Genomic DNA, 16,766 nt, shown 5'->3' with positions numbered 1-16,766 from the left:
GTGGTACAGGCATGGATGGGAAGAAATGCAGTGTATGGATGTTTCTACCTCTTGTATTTACTTTGTTTACTTCAGCTGGATTGTGGATAGTGTGAGTATGCTCTTAATGACTTAAAGATTCAGATGCAGTGAGCTAAAAACAAATATGAGAATATGTGACATATCTATATGGATGTATTTATAAATCTGTTAAGAAAATATGCTTAGTAATTTAATCTTACTAAGGTCCCCATTTATTTTCTCATCTTTTATTACTTAAAATAAGATTAAGTAATAAATATGCAAAGCAGGAAATAAAGAATGCTGGTTTTGTGTTCATCTATTCTAATAATGAACATTTTATAAAGTGGTCATGTAAATTCATTATTTGCAAGTTTTTCTAATTTGATACAAACATGATCTGGATTCTGTTCACAGTCCTGTTCATAGTTCAAGTATTTGTGACAAGGTCTGATATGTTTATAAGATGAATATCATTACATTGGAAGTCCTGTTACCTCAAAAATTGCTTATTTCAAGTAATAAATCACTTTAAGAAATTTATTTTAGTTTAAGTTCATTAAGAGTGGTGGATAGGGGCTGGGATTGTAGCTCAGTGGTAGAGTGCTTGCCTAGCACACGTGAGGTGAGGCTCTGGGTTCAATCCTCAGCACCACATAAAAATGAAATAAAGATATTATGTCCACCTACAACTAAAAAATAAACATTAAAAAAAGAGTGGTGAATATTTATTCCTAAGAAACTAGAAACTGAATTGTAATTTTAATTTACTCAAAGTTGGAAGGTTTCTTTGTTTTCTAGTTTCTAAACTATAATCCTTGGGAGCTGGGGATGTAGCTCAGTGGTACAGCACGTGCCTATTCTATGGAAGGCCCTGGATTCTATCGCTAGTCCTAAACAACAACAACAACAACAAAACCTGCAGATTAAAATCATTGCCATAAATTTTGAGAGTGTTTTTAATTTTTTTTTAGTATTATGTTATTTTTAGTTGTACATGGACACAATACTTTTATTTTATTTTTATGTGGTGCTGAAGATCAAACCCAGTGCCTCACACGTACAAGGCAAGTGCTTCACCACCAATCTACAAGCCCAGCCCTTGGGGGTGTTTTGAAAATTAAGAAAACATTAAAAATAACATTGGAACTTCAAAGAACTAGATGTTATTAAAAAGGATTTTCTCAGAAAAGAATGAGTATGATTTAGAATAGTTTAGTCTATTTAACTGGGAAACAAATGATTCTTGGAATTTTTTGTTTATTTTTTTTTAAATTGCTTTGTTTTATCAACTTATCTTTCTTTCCTGATAGGTACTTTATAGCTGTGGAAGATGAAAAAATATTACCATTAAATTCAGCTGAAAGGTAAAGCTTATCTCTGGGGGAGTTTGTTGTTCAGCCTTTTAGTGAAGCCTTTGCCAGTGGCAGAGCTGAACTGCAGCCGTGACCACGCTTTAACCTAAGCCTCTCTCTGTTGTTTGTTACCCAGGAAATCTGGCGTGAAGCATGCACCATATATAAGGTAACTCCATAATTCTCACCTGATCTGTTGGATGTTAGGAAAAGTTGAAGGATTATAGATTTTGAGTAATTATAAAACATTTCATCTTTTTCAAGTATTGCAGGGGATGATCCTCCTGCGAGCTGTGTGTTTAGTCAAGTGATGAACATGGCAGCCTTCCTAGGTAAGAGGAGCATGAAGAATGCGTGATGCACTTCAGTCCATTATTTTTTTAACATTGCCCCAAACTATATCAAAACAATGGTGGGCCTCGCTGATGATTTAGTATCATATCATGTCAATAGGCCAAAGCCAGCTATTTGTTTTAGGAGCCTTTTTCCCCCCCTCATAAATCTTTTTACTCCCTCCTGCTTGCCTTATATTTCTCTCCTTTTGATTGTCTTTATCATTTCAGCATACTCTGAACTTTATTTCTTTTGCTGCATGAAATAATATCTTTCATGTGCCATGAAATCCTGCCTTGGAATGTGATGTGGTACAATACATTTGCTTTAAAAAGAATGACTTATTCATTCCTTCACTGGCAAAGATAAAAAGATGCTTGGGCTCTGTGATAAATATTGTTTATAGACCCTGTCTTAAGCCTAAAGAGCAGCACTGACATTAGGCTCTTGCCTTCCTCTGTGCCCACATACATTTTAAGCTGGCAAATGAGGAAGGAGGCTTAAGACAAAAAGCAACCTTTAGTGCTCATGTCTGACCCTGATTTCTTCCACTTACTTCTGGGCCCAAGACCTTCCCTTAATATCCCGTCCCCTAGTTCTGCAAGTGCTTGTATGACCCTGTTAGTCTTCCAGAGATAGTGGTAACTATGCGTGTTCTCTCCTTGCTCAAGTCCAACTTGTACACCATCTCCTCAAAGCCAGGCTTTCCACATATCCTTCAAAGGGTCAGCTATCTGTCACTGTTGTCACATTGTTGGGAGAGGACCAATGTCAGCTCAATCTTTCCACAGTGTTTTTCTAGAAAAGGTTCTTTTAGATGGAGAGACTTTCACTCCAAATAGAGATAAAAATATCATTACCAAGGGAGTTTTTAGCCTTTGTGGTACCTGTCTCTGAACGACATGACCAGTTACTTCATCTCTGTGTAAATCCTCTCCTCCTCACCAGAAAAAAAAATCTACTCAATCTTAATGTTTTCTTTTTTAATGTTTGCTGTAGGAAAGGTTAAATCTCTAGAACTTAGGAAATCATGGGACCTTCTTAGTTCAACATGCAACACAAGCAGAATCATTTTGTTCAGACAGCTCAAAACGTAAGAAACTTGGAGAACATCCCTAGAGAAGCATACTGGGGGACTTCTCTGAAGTTAGCAAGATTTCTCCCTGGAGCTAAGTATAATTTTGTCAGAGCCTTTCCCTACCCAAGCTTCCCCAAAGTATGTCCCATTCACCTAAGCAGGAAATGTCTGGAAGGCATGGGCTACTACATGACCATGAAGAGAAGGTTAACTATCCTGATGCTGAGAAGCAGCTCTTGTCTTCCTGCCTGTGCCTGTCAGGGTTTTCGTGGCCCAGATTCTCACAAGTATTGAGAAGGCTGACACTCACAGCAGCTGATGCACATGTGGGACTAGGGCTGGTCACAATTGATTTGGTTGGATACTGCCTTCAGCCTCAGAACTGTCAGGAACCTTATACTCCCTCCTTTTTATTCTACTCTTGACACTTTCTTCTGAAAAGATCCAGTGAACTTATTCATACTGGGGCACAAATGCCTACTAAGGAATACACTCTTTTTTTTTTTTTTTGTATCAGGGATTGAACCCAGGGGTGCTTAACCACTGAGCCACATCCCCATCCCCTTTTTCACACTTTATTTTGAGACAGGGTTTCACTAAGTTTCTCAAGGCCTTACTAAGTTACTGAGGCTGGCTTTGAACTCACAATCCTTCTGCCTCAGACTGCCAAACTGCTGGGATTACAGGTGTGCACCACTGTGCCCAGTGCCCGCTAAGGAATGTTTGCATTTAACAGAGCTCAAAGCCCCAGAGTGAGCTGTGAATTGCAGAGTCGGGGCCTTTTACACACTCTTTGCCATCACAGTATGTAGGCCTGCAGGTTGGCACCGACTCATCTGATCACCCCACAGGGCACAATAACAATAATTAATTGCCATCATTTTTATTCCAAGCTCAAAGCTAAGTGCTTTATAAACACTACCTCATTTAACCATGAAATGTAGAAACCTGCTTTTATACAAAAGCTGTCACAAGCTGTCCTCCTTTATGGTTTAAAGAAACCAACAAACATGTGGGAGGCTACATATTATTTTCTTTTTTAAACAAATTGATATTTCCCAGTAGTCTTTGTTGTATAAACCAGTTTGCACAGCTCATGAGATTCTCCAGTTATAAAACATATGATTAACTAATTATAAAAGCATTTCCAGAAACAAAGCAATGCAAGCAAGTTCCCCTCTTCCAGATGACATTTGTCATCATCTTATTCTTCAGTTCTTTCTACTCCACCAAGACGCAATTAAGCTTTTACCAGCTCTTGCTTGGAGGTATTGCAACATCCAGTGTTTAGTCTTTATTATCTTTCAGCATTTGAAGGACCATCTGGTAGACACAAAACTGATTAAGATTAGTGTTCGGTGGGAGCAAACCAACAATTATTTATTTATAAACTCTGGAAGTGAAAAAGAATCCATTTAGTAAAGATTCTTGTTCCACTGTGGATACTTTCATCTCCCCAGGTCTGTCCCTGCTTGACATCAGACTATTACTTTAGATAGCATAACTACCTTTAAGAAATAGCCCGTGCTGTCTATAAGTGACTGCTTCTCAGCAGCCCTATAGATTATAATTTATAGTCTAAAAATGAGTCAGTGTAGCATTTATTAAAATTAGTTAGCAAAGATCTTTTATCTTTTTGACAGGCTAATCAAAGATTGAATGCTCAATTATTTTCTTTACAGAATTCGTTATGCTCTTTGTCCTGAATCCACATTTTCCTTTCCACTAGGGGAGAAAAAGACCTAAGACAAATTTCTTGAGAGGAATATTATTTCCTGCCCCTGGGGAGGTTGCTGAGGATGAAGCTAATAGCTGAATGATTTCAGTCACCTAATAGCAGCCTCTCTCCCTCCTTCGGCCAAAACATATTGATTGTCGTGTTCTACCGCAGTCATAAATAGGAATTATGGATGCATATAAACAGTAAAACTAAACAAAACAAAAAAGAATTGGCCAGGCACCAGTTTAGAGCTGTAATGAAGATATGTTACTCAGAGTTTTGAATTTTAAAAACCTAATCGGTCTCAAAATTAAAAAAAAATTTTTAAATATACAATTTTTCTATTTATACTCTTAAAATAGACAGGAAAATTAAATAGGGGGCACATGTGTAGCAAAGATTCTACATACTCAAAACAGGAGAGGAGTAGATTTTTAATATCTTTTAAAAACCATCTAGTAAAACCTAATTTTCTTCCCACTGTGATACTTGGGCTTGAACATGTTAGACCAGTACTCTACCACTAAACTACATCCTTAGCCCCTTTTTAAAAGCTTTTATTTTGAGATAGGGTGTTGCTAAGTTGCCCAGGCTAGGCTCCAACTTGTGGTCCTCTTGCCTCAAAAAAAAATTTTTTTTTTTAATGAAACTAAACAGCATGTCATGTTCATCAGGTGAACATGGTAAAAGTTGGTCAGCATATATAATGATGCCTTTGAAATTGTCCTCTTGCCCCAACTGTCTTTTTCAATAAGGTATAAATAAACTACCACTTTGTTGACAATGGACTTCATGGTTTGAATCTGACTTAAACCAAAGAGTTAATAAGACTGTTTATAGGGTCAGTCTCTTCATTTAGTTTGCCATTCTAAAAATTCAAGTAGAATCTGTTTTAAAAGGAAATTATACCTCATCTGAGCTGATTAATAATGGAACTAACAGGAGAAAAGGGCAAAGTATGGTGTTTGGAACATGATTCTGGAAGTTAAGAGTGCTGGGTTGAATTATTGGCTCCACAGAGCTTTCTGGTTCCTGTGTAATTTCATCACTTGCTCATGAAAAAGTGTCTTATCACCCATGTTACAAATAGGAAGCTTAGCATTACTGGGACCAAGACATGATACAAGTCCCATGTTTACTGCCAAGAAATAGTTAGCTCAGAGATTGACCATCAAATCCCTTCTCCTGGGCATAGGGACTAAACTACATGGGTCATTGTGAGGAGCTATATGAGGGATTGGGTTTCACCTAGGCTAAGGTTCCAGCATGGTCTTATTCTACAATTAATTAAATGGCCAGCAGGGAGTTCCCAAAGTAATATGTTTCACTAATCATTTTTAAAAGAAATTAAATGTGCCACCTTGGTATTTTGTCATTATTCCCTTACAGCCATGCAGAATTAATTAGCAAGTAAATCCCATGGTGCCCTGTGTTGAACTCTCTAGTCCTAATCTAATGACTTCTTTATCAGCTGACCAAGTTATGTCAGAATGCTGTATGTGGAATTACTCCTGTCCCCACTTCCTTCTTCTATTCTCATCCTAAAAATTATTAACAATGTTTACTTTTCACCTTCTAGGATAGAAGTAGCTTTCACCTTCTAACTATAGTTATTATTAATAGACTTCTGAAGTAACTCCTAACTAGGTATCTCAATCCAATTGTTTGAGCAGCTGTTGTCCACTGAAATAGAATTGATTAATTTTCTGATCCATAGTGGGCATTAGATGAAACATGTACTAAAACTATATCAAGGCTGGATAAGTTGATATTTCACAAATCATGGTTTATCTCTATTTTGGTTCCAAAATCCAAATAAGATCAAGTATTATTCCACTCTCTGATCAGAGGTACTTGGAAAGCCAACTCTTTGAGCTTTAGTTCATAGCCTGACACTATGAAATTTAGCATCCTTGGAAAATGCAAATGTATGGAAGATTATTTTAACTAATGATTATGGATAAGGGCCTTTAATCAAGGCAAAACCTTTAGTGAATAATTACCAACATAATTGCTAATATAAATAGGGTAATTCTTGAATTTCTGTCTTCCCTGCTGAAACTTAATGTCAAAATTAATTGTCTTAAGCAGTAGAAACTGCATTTCCTTATATGTACATAAATTTTATATTAATTATAAGATACAATTTATATTCATTTCATCATTTGTAAACCATTCTCTTCCAGCTTTTTGTATATACATGAAAATATCCCTGCACTAAGTCTCTAATAAAAGGTGATTGTTAGACTAGTGGCTTGAGTGGTAACTGTCCCCAAGGTTACTATTAGAAGTCAGATTTGAAATACAAGTAACTTCCCTCATTTTCTCTTCAAGTTCTTAGATACCAAGTTACTTCAAAAGATAGAGTGACCTTTTAAAAGAGCATTATAGAGGTGTGGCATGGAACAAATGAGATGGGGTGATTAATATCACTTGAAAGAATTGAGTCTTCTTGATGTACCAGGTCTGATTTTGAGTACACATCTACCTCTGTCCCCACCATCTTTGGTGTTAGGATGCAGATTTCATGAACGTGATTACTTTAATTGCTCTAATTTGAATTGTCTTGGTCCTTTGACAATGAGCACCTACTGGGAGCATCAAAGGGAAGTGAAACTAAAACCAATAATGAAGGGATTTTTACACTTTGCTTCCTATCCCTAGGGATGGTTTCTGGCCCAAGGAACACAGGTTTGCCCATATGTGGTAACCTTGACCTCTCCCCCCACCTTCCTGCCTCATGTTTTCTAACACTGTTGTAAGCTAAAGGATGGCTGATATTAGTGAATTCCAGGCCGTGGTCTTTGTCCCCAGCTCCTTTGTTCTATGCCACACCTCTGCAATGCTCTCTGAGGCCAGTCAGCCCTTGGCTGACCTTGTTTTTGCAAACTCTGGAACAACACTACTAACAGTTCTGTCATCCTTGCATCACCCCCATAATAGACAGCACTGCTGCTTCAAGTCCTCTTGGCTTCCCCCAGGTGGTGTCACCAAACATCTAAATAATCATAAGCACTGCATGGAAAGTGTATTTGTAAAATCACCTGTCCTTTCAGAGACTTAAGATGGAGTATGATGCAAAGTTGAGTTGTGCACGTTGTGGGTGGAGAACTCTGCCTCATAGTAGGTGAATGATTTACATTTTTTTTTAATTTTAAGATTTTGCTTTATTCCTAGCCCTTGTGGTAGCTGTTCTGCGCTTCATACAACTGAAACCAAAGGTTTTAAACCCATGGCTGAATATTAGTGGATTGGTGGCGCTGTGTCTGGCTTCCTTTGGAATGACCTTACTTGGTAATTTTCAGGTACTTCATTTGGCCTTTTTCACCTCCCTCTCATATCATTAAGGCCTTCACTTGTATGATTATTGCAGCTAGTGAAGTCTAGTCACGATGTGTTCCATATTAATTCTTCATCAACCTTAAAAACAATTAGGAACAGTGGTTCTCACTGTCACAGGCTCTCCAGCAGCCAGCCCTCTGAGCCAGTTCTTGTCACACATGTGAGACATATGAAAATTCTGCATATGAATTACAGCAAGGCTATTGTAAGAAGTAGCTATTAATAGTTTTAGACAAAGAATTTGGAAGTGGGTCACACTTTTTATTAAAAATAGCAAATTGCATCCTAATGTGTCTTTCTAGAAAACTTAGGATCATTGCCTTTTTATAATTAAACACCACATATTCTATTTGATGAATGCTTACATTTCAAGTTAGTAAGCCCCCATGGAATCCAGTTTGAAAGCTCAGAATTTCTCTAGAACACCTAATCTTTCTTCCTAGAAATTTAGAAGCTTAAGATCACAATCTGCAAGAATAATTTCCCTTGCCAATACCATCACCCACTTCTTGTCCTAAATGACTTAATTTATTGCAGTAGTTGACTGATCTTCCTGCCTCCATTCCCTCCATACCATCCTCCAACCTATGCCATACATACTATTGCTTCAGATTTTCTCCTTGTGAGCAAACACTGATCCTGACACTCCTCCTGTTTCTTAGATTTGAAATAAAAATGGTGTAGGCATTCAAGACCCTCAGCAATCTAATGAGCATTCAGGAAATGTTCTTACTGAAAATTTGGTAGTGGATTTTCTAAGAGCATGTCCTGTCTTAACTCTCACTCCTGCTAATTCATTAAGCCAGGATCACATGTTCCCCAAGACTTCCTCTTGGGGAACAAGAGTTCCCCAAGTAGCAACTAAATAAGTATTTTTTCACTTGATGAGTTGTTTGACAGGCAGTTCCACAAATTCCTCAAACTATTCTAAATTCCATCACATATCAAGTTAGACAACCAGAAAGCTGCATTTTTAGAACATATTTGTTAGGGTAATGAATTATCAAGAGAGTATTTGAGATTTTATCCTGTTAAGATCCAAATTGTGGGCTTGGGGTTGTGGCTCAGAGGTAGAGCACTCGCCTAGCGTGTGCGAGGCCCTGGGTTTGAACCTCACCACCACATAAAAATAAATAAATAAATAAATAAAAACAAAGGTGTTGTGTCTAACTACAACCAAAACAAAATAAATCTTTTTAAAATGTTTTTTTTTTTTTTTAAAGACCCAAATTGTTAGGGCACAGAGCATTTTTACTAGAATCTTTGTGGGGGCCTTTCCCTCACTTACCTGCCTGTGCTGCAGGTGCAGGTAGGTTGTAATATGCTCAGTGATGATCAGTTCTCTTGACCATGGTTTTGATGAGTTAAGTGCCCATTTGGATCTATAGTAAAGTCCTAGAAGCACAGAGATGGGACAGTCTTGATGAACCACAAATAATCAAAATTATGAATGAATGACAGTAGATATAAAGAACACTTGCAGGAATATCTATAGGAAATAAACAAGGAACAAACAACAAAGTAGTTCCCTGTGGAGAAAACAGATGGATGATGTATACTGGCTAAGAGACTTTTCAATCTATACCATTTTTTTGGGTAAATTTTAAAAGTTTGAACCACATAACTATTATCTATTTTTAAATTTACATTTAAAATGGCAAAAAAAGGAAATGAAATAGATTGCATATGGCACAGAAAACCAACATCCTAGGGAAATTTAATTTAAGGAATCATTATTTTTAAACAAATTTTGAAGATATATTTTTTGAATTATGAGGAAAAAGTGGTTTCTTCCAAACAAGGGGATGGGCCTGGATGGGAGAATGAACCCTATAGCTAAAAACAATAGAAAAAAATTATAAAGGAGAAGTGATATTCATTTGATGCAAAAGCTATTCACAACCATACTAAACAACAAAATGATATTTTACAGCATGGTTTAAAAGCTATCCCTTCAACAATAATTTTATTTTCCTATATGTATGACTAAATTGCATGTAATTACAAAGAGAGATTTAAGTGTTATATACATTTTTTTAAATAAGTGGGATGATTTGAAGATTTTATATCTCTGTCCCCCAAATGAAATAACCCAGATGTCTTTCATTTAACCTATTGACTCTATAAAAGCCTTGCCTATCAATCTTCAATCCTTTTATCTTTTAACGAGTCTCTAAATAATGACCAAGCTGGTAGATGGCAGTTTTTCTTATTACTACAGTAAAACAAAACTCAAAGAATTCTCCTGAATGGAGTTGGACACATCACACAGACAGGTCAGTTTTATAGAAGTAAAGAACAGCCCAAGAGTGATTAGTTGTCTATGCCAATTCAATCTTGACTTGACCAGAATTGGTTATCCTATCTTTAAAGAACAGATCCTGTGTCTTATTTTCTTAGCCTGGAGAATAAACTTGGGAATGTATGCTTGTACGAACTTTGACATTTCCTTTTTTTGTGTGTAACTTGTCTGGTTTTTTCATTTCCTTTCCCAAAAGGCTTTTCTGAAAAAATCAATTCAAAGAATAGATGACCACTTCCTAAGTGGTTTTCCTGAATGAATGTTTTTAAGGTTTTGGGTACTGTTTATTTCCCTTCCTCTCTGCAGAGTTTGAACCATTTGAGACTAGACACAAAGACCCAGTGGAGATCGAGGACTCTCATCTTCCTAAAATCTCTCATCCCAGTATTGAGATATCTTTCTCCCCTCGCATATTTCATCAGCTTGCATTGTCTTCTTTTCTAAATGGGCTCCCACATGCCATGGTCTGTTCATCCCTAGCTCACAAAGGATGAAGAAATCCATAATGTGGGAACCTCCCTGACTTTTGGATTTGGCACATTGACCTGCTGGATCCAGGCTGCATTGACACTCAAAGTCAACATCAAGAATGAAGGACGGAAAGTTGGAATTCCGCGAGTTATTCTGTCAGCATCTATCACTCTCTGTGTAGTCCTTTGTATCCTTTGAATGTGAAAGGTTCTTTACTAGTGAGATTAAAACACAGGTAAGTTGTTTGTGAGACAGTTGCCATTCCCAGGATGTTGGGATAACTCTCATGTCATCTCAGAATCTTTTTTTTTTTTTTTGGTACTAGTGATGGAACCCAGGTGTGCTTAACCACAAAGCCACATTCCCCAACCCTTTTTATATTTTATTTGGAGATGATCTCACTAAGTTGCTTTGGACCTCACTAAATTGCTGAGGCTGGCTTTGAACTCACCATCTGCCTGCCGTAGCCTCACCAGCTGCTCTGATTAGAGATGTGTACCACTGCTCCTGGCTTCATCTCAGAATCTTCAAACAAAACAGAAAAGTAAACAAGTGTGAAAACCAAAACTCTCAGGTTAGTTTTTCATGCTCAAGAGAGATGGAGAACTAAGAGCAAGTTCTGCCATCTCAAGATTGTTTCAATTTGTAGGAGTGGTGTCATGCATTCTTCCCTCACTAATGACAGAAGTTTCCTTTTGTGAAAAACATACAATACATAACCCAAAGAGAAGGGTAATTTTTCTCCATCTTAAAAAATTTTATTATGATTTAATTAAGCCTTGTTATCTAATTTATTAATTCTAAAATGAATTTCAAGGGACTAGGATGTTTATATCTTTCAGGAAAATAAGCCTTTCTGGGAAACAAATTCAAGAACTAGATTGTCATTGCATGTGTAGTTTTCCTAAACAAATATTTGAGGATTTAGGATGCTCTTCATTTCCTTTCCTTCCCTCAGAGTTTGAACCAATTGAGAACAGACATAAGGAGACAGATGGGGAAGAAGAAATGAGCCTTTATTCTTAGGAAGTTTGGAAAGAATGCTGCAGGCCTCATCTCTTATACCCTGCAATTCAACTTACCCATCCAGTAACAAGCATAGAAACCAGGGAAAGGCAGAAAATGGCTCACTCCACTGAACCCCAGACAAATCCCAGAGATAGCTGGTTAGGATGGAGCACTGGCCCAATACAAGCTGACCAGTTCCAATCCCACCAGTCAGATCAGTCATCCCTGGGTGGAGCTAAATCCACAAGTGTGCCTTCTAATAGTTCCTCCTTCTCCTCAGGAAACCAGAGAAGGGAGTCAAAGTTCCTAGACGGTTAATTACACACAGTTATACATCTTTAATCACCAGTGCTTACTGGGCACTTAACCATGTGTACAGCATTATTCTCAGAAATTTTAATGTATCAAGGTACCTGTTAATCCTTATTTAAAAGGTAATAATAGGATCACAGGCTAATTTTTCCAAGATCCCACAAGTAGTATATAGTGTATCAAGATTTAAACTTGCACCAGTGAGGTTGTGTAATCCCAGCCGCTTAGGAGGCTGAGGCAGGAGAATTGAGTTCAACCAGCCTCAGCAATTTAGCATGGCCCTAAGTAACTCAGTGAGACTCTGTCTCTAAATAAAATACAAAAAGGGATGGGAATGTGGCTCAGTGGTTAAGCGCCCTGGATTCAATCCCCAGGAACATGCCTCCACCCCTGCCCCTCCAAAAAAAGATATAAACTTGGGCTCAGTTCTTGCCCTCAGTTACTGGACCATTTTCTCCCTAGAGAATGAAAACATTTAGCTTTCAAAGACATTCTCTAATTAGTGGAACATTTAGAGCTTTTTATTTCCTTTTCCTTCATTAACGGTCATTTGATCATTTCACTGTTTTTCAGAAGCTCTGCAGTCACATTAGACAGAGGACACTTAAGAACTTAAAATCCAAGCCAAAAATCTCGCTTCTTGCCAGGCACAGTGGCATAGGCCTATAATCCCAGTGACTCTGTGAGGCTGAAGGAGGAGGATCGAAAGTTCAAGGCCAGCCTCAGTAACTTAATAAAATAAAACAGACTGGATGTAGCTCACTGATAAAGTGCCCCTGGGTTCAATGCCCAGTACATATACAACCAACCAACCAACCAAAAAACTTGCTGCTTGCCAGCAACCTGATAAAAAACACAAAATCAAAAAAGTCAAAACTGGCCACTTGAGGTTTGATTTAATCATTCTCCATTAACTTAAGTAAAGTTACTATTGCTTTAGTATGAGTATGCAGACTTTAAATGATTCTGTTTTGAGCTTATAGTTGATTCTGATCCATGTCATTTTGGAACACTTAGAATACTTCTTGGTTCTTGGGTGAAGGGATCCAGACCTCATCAAGAGAACAAAGCTTGGCTGAAATAGTTTCAATATTCTTATTTTCTGAAAATCTCCCCAAACTCTAGACCTAAGTTCTAAAGAGAAAACTCATTCTAAGAGACATCTCTGATTTTTCTAAATAAATGTAGTCAGTCCTCAGCCTCTTGGCCCTTCATTAAAACATACTATGAACTTTTCACCCTTTTTGGAGGTCCTATTCTCCATATACACAGTTGTATCACACACTCACACACAAACACACACCGGATACAGTCAGGAATAGGGCTTTCATCTATTTGTTTTTTAAATTGCATATTTTCACCTGGGCATAAGTTTTAATGTGATATTATGACTTCAGGGATTATACAGTATTGTCTAGAAGAGAATGGTGAAAATTAGAAGAGGAAAGGGGGTCACTCAACAGTATTAGAGCATAGCACAGCCCAACACAGCTTACATGGAGGTCGTTAGCAAACTGGTATGTTCAAAATTATTTCTGCAGATAGAACTATAAACCTCTGGTTGTTCATAGTGATTTTTAAAAAGATAGCTCTATGTTTTTGATTCACTAATTAACCTTGGAGTTGTAATTCTTTTGTTAATCTCACACTCCATCAGGCAGGTGTAGAGTGCAGTTGTTGAATACCTGGCCTGGGAGTCAGAGTGCTTGTGTGAATCCAGCCCTACCAACTGCTGTCCGCCCGAGTGACTTGAGCCAAGTTACTTATTCACGTGGTCTCAGTTTCTTTACTGTTATAAAACTGCAAATGATAAGAGGGTTGCTGTGAGAATTGAGAGCGATTATTCATGAAAGCACCTTTAGAAGCACATCTGGCACAGAGTTCAACAGTTATATTATCACTCATGCAAATATTGGCCTTTAGCAGCTCTGTCAAGCTCCCGGTTTTGCTGGTGAGGGGATTGCTGACAAGTGTGGCTGATGAGGGTGCCTTCCTTGACTGCTTCTCCCCAGACTTCATCCTCATGGCCCAAGACATCCACATGTACGCAGCCAGGGTCCAGTGGGGCCTGGTCATGTGCTTCCTGTCTTACTTTGGCACCTTTGCCGTGGAGTTCCGGCACTACCGCTACGAGATTGTGTGTTCTGAGTACCAGGAGAATTTCCTGAGCTTCTCAGAAAGTCTGTCAGAAGCTTCTGAATATCAAACCGACCAGGTGTAACCCATCAGGTTCTCTGTGCTGGTGAGGTGGGTGTGGCAATGGGGAAGGGCCCGTAGGACACACTCACAGGACGTGAGCATCACCTCTTGACACATTGCCCACACACACACATACACATGTTCGTGGCCACATTTGCCAAATGAGCTTTTCAGGGCGAGTTATTTCTTTAATGAAAAAGCACAAGCCCTTCCTTATGTGTCAAAATTCACGCTGTTACACTGAAAATATATGCACGACAGAGCCAGAAGCTTGTGCATGATCACTTCTTGGTCCCCTCCTCCTCTCAGTATGCCTTGCTCGTCTTATCCTCTTTCCAACACCATCTCTCCACCACAGAGGGGGTGGGAGGGGGGAGGCAAATGGAACAAGAGAATAATGCCAACTCCCTAAGTTGCCTTCAGGTCCAAAGGGCTTGGAACTAGCTCACGAGGAAGCTGTGAATCTGGCTCTAGTTCTTGAATGGATGAGCGTCACCAAATTGGATGGACACTGTGGGGAGATCTGGCCCTGTGTGGCCTGGAAAAGGCACAGCTATCACTTTCCATCAATGCACCCTTCATCATTGTTCAGTGGTCGGCTGTGTGGGTCTCAGGAAAGGAACATGCTAGACTGGAAGAGGGGAGCCCACCTGGATGATCTGGACTTGATTGACTGTGCCTGAGAAAGATCACCACTTGTGAATACTTCTAGGGACATGGTCTGCCAGGCATGGCCCTGGATGAGGGCAGCGAGGCTGTGGTTTAGTTTTTGCTTCGGTGGTATGTCATGTACAGTTTTTGTTTTCTCTTTCATGTTTACCTTTTTAAAGTAACTCTCTTGGGTCTCACTTAATGGACAAAGAAGATATAGACCAAAGGCAAGAACTGAGCTTGCTTTGGGTTCAAACATGAGAAAAAAGGAAAAAAAAAAAAGTCACCTACAAATTTATGTTTGAAACTAAGGAAAATTTCATACAGAAATGCACAGAAGTCTGAGCCTGTGGAGGTAACCACAAGAGTTCCTGCTGGACACTTAGGAATAAGACAGGAGTTTGAGAGCATCTGGTTAGTCCAAATCAGGGAGGACTTTCTTAATATGTAGATATTGCTCAAATCTGGTAGTTTTTGGATCAAGGGCTTTTCAAATATGGAATTTGTAGAAGCAAAGTAAAATATTACATTCACATTACTGCCTAACATGTGGTTTCCGGCTGATAAGAGTTGGGAACTCCAACTGTAGGTGGGTGTTTTAGGCTCTGCTTCACAAAGAGCAAAATTCCAAATTCCACATGCAGGCAGTAGGCTGAGTGGACAGATTCCCAATGAGTGCACTGTTTCCAGAAATCTCCAAATGTACTTCCTAGGGGCCTAGGATTTTGTGGAATATGTGAAAGATATTTAAAAAATTCAACCCAAACTCTTGAGCTTCCTGAGGAAGGGGGTTGGTGTCTTTTCATCTGTATCCCCACCTCCTAGCACAGTGCCTGGCACATATTAGGTGCTCAATAAATAAATGTCTGTTGAATAGAACTGTTAATCATTTATTAGTGAGGAAAAAGAAGTATTAGAGACTCAAAGATGAGTGAAAAGAGAAGATGGCTGGCTGTTTCAAGTGAGACACGAGAGGAAGAAATCATGAATAAGGATCAGATAAAGACATGGGAATACCTCTAAGTAAAATGTGAGGAAAAGAATCAAGCAGAGTATTCTGTTATAAAAAGGCATCTTACTGTAAATAGTCCAAGGTGACATTTATTAGTTTTGAATACTGCTTTTCTGTTTTTTTTTCATTTTTATATTTTAAAAATTTTATCAAAGAACAAAGATTTATGAACTTTTATTTTACTCTACACAATCCAAATTAGACAGCTTTTGGTGATGCACTTGTATACTTTCTTAAGAGTATACCTAATAGTACATTTGAGCAGAATCAAGCAATGGCTAACATTATTCATTGGGATCTGGCCATTAAATAAAATTCTTTTATGCAGAATTGTGATTTCCTTGTCTCTTGCACTAACATTTCTTCTCTAATATTGAAATGTGTAAGCAGGGAGACATGATGTTGAACTTCAGTGTTACATTGGTATGTTGTTTTCAACAACCAGTTCTCTGACTCTGGACACCAACTGGGTGTCTACAGCTCTAACTACCCAGAGTTAGTATCAGACTCCACAGGTATAAGGGTTCAGTTGCATAAGACTGTCCCCACTTATGTCCAAATTGAGTACAAGAATTTGCTATTAATAGCTTGCAGAACTCAGGAAAATGCTTTACATTTTGCTGGCTTGTTATAAATGTTACAATTCAGGACAGGGCAGAGCAGGGGAAGGTGCATGGGGCTTCTATGTCCTTAGAGCATCCCATCCTCCTAGTGCCTTGGTGTTTATAATCCAGGAACTCTGGAGCTCATTCAGAGTTTATTTTATATCTATACCTCCAGTGTCCCCACCCCTTTCCTAGAAGTTGGTAGGTTGGAGGTCAAAGCACCTAGTTTTTCAGGTGACCAGCCACATTCTGAGGCTAACCAGGTTCACCCACCTAAGTCACCTCATTAGTATTAATTGATTAGTATTAATTGTGATCAAAAGGGGTCAAGACCGAAGAAGACACCTCTTCCATCACTCAGTACATTCCAAGAGTTCC

The 16,766-nt window shown here is 38.5% G+C and overlaps 1 protein-coding gene across 1 annotated transcript in view; it reads left to right on the top strand.

The window, feature by feature from the left end:
• The window catches only part of Tmem150c (transmembrane protein 150C), a 64,668-nt gene extending 48,555 nt beyond the window's left edge, over positions 1-16,113 (top strand). The window contains exons 2-8 of the mRNA XM_071614372.1: positions 2-91; positions 1,314-1,367; positions 1,492-1,524; positions 1,620-1,687; positions 7,664-7,791; positions 10,611-10,788; positions 13,934-16,113. Of these exons, the coding sequence (XP_071470473.1) occupies positions 12-91; positions 1,314-1,367; positions 1,492-1,524; positions 1,620-1,687; positions 7,664-7,791; positions 10,611-10,788; positions 13,934-14,142 (750 nt within the window). The 5' untranslated portion in view covers positions 2-11 and the 3' untranslated portion in view covers positions 14,143-16,113. The remainder of the gene's footprint in view (position 1; positions 92-1,313; positions 1,368-1,491; positions 1,525-1,619; positions 1,688-7,663; positions 7,792-10,610; positions 10,789-13,933) is intronic.
• Positions 16,114-16,766: the final 653 nt, after the last annotated feature.

Source organism: Marmota flaviventris, chromosome 7 (genome assembly GCF_047511675.1).
Source record: "Marmota flaviventris isolate mMarFla1 chromosome 7, mMarFla1.hap1, whole genome shotgun sequence".
Taxonomy (NCBI): domain Eukaryota; kingdom Metazoa; phylum Chordata; class Mammalia; order Rodentia; family Sciuridae; genus Marmota; species Marmota flaviventris.
This window is presented reverse-complemented; position numbering and strand designations above follow the sequence as displayed.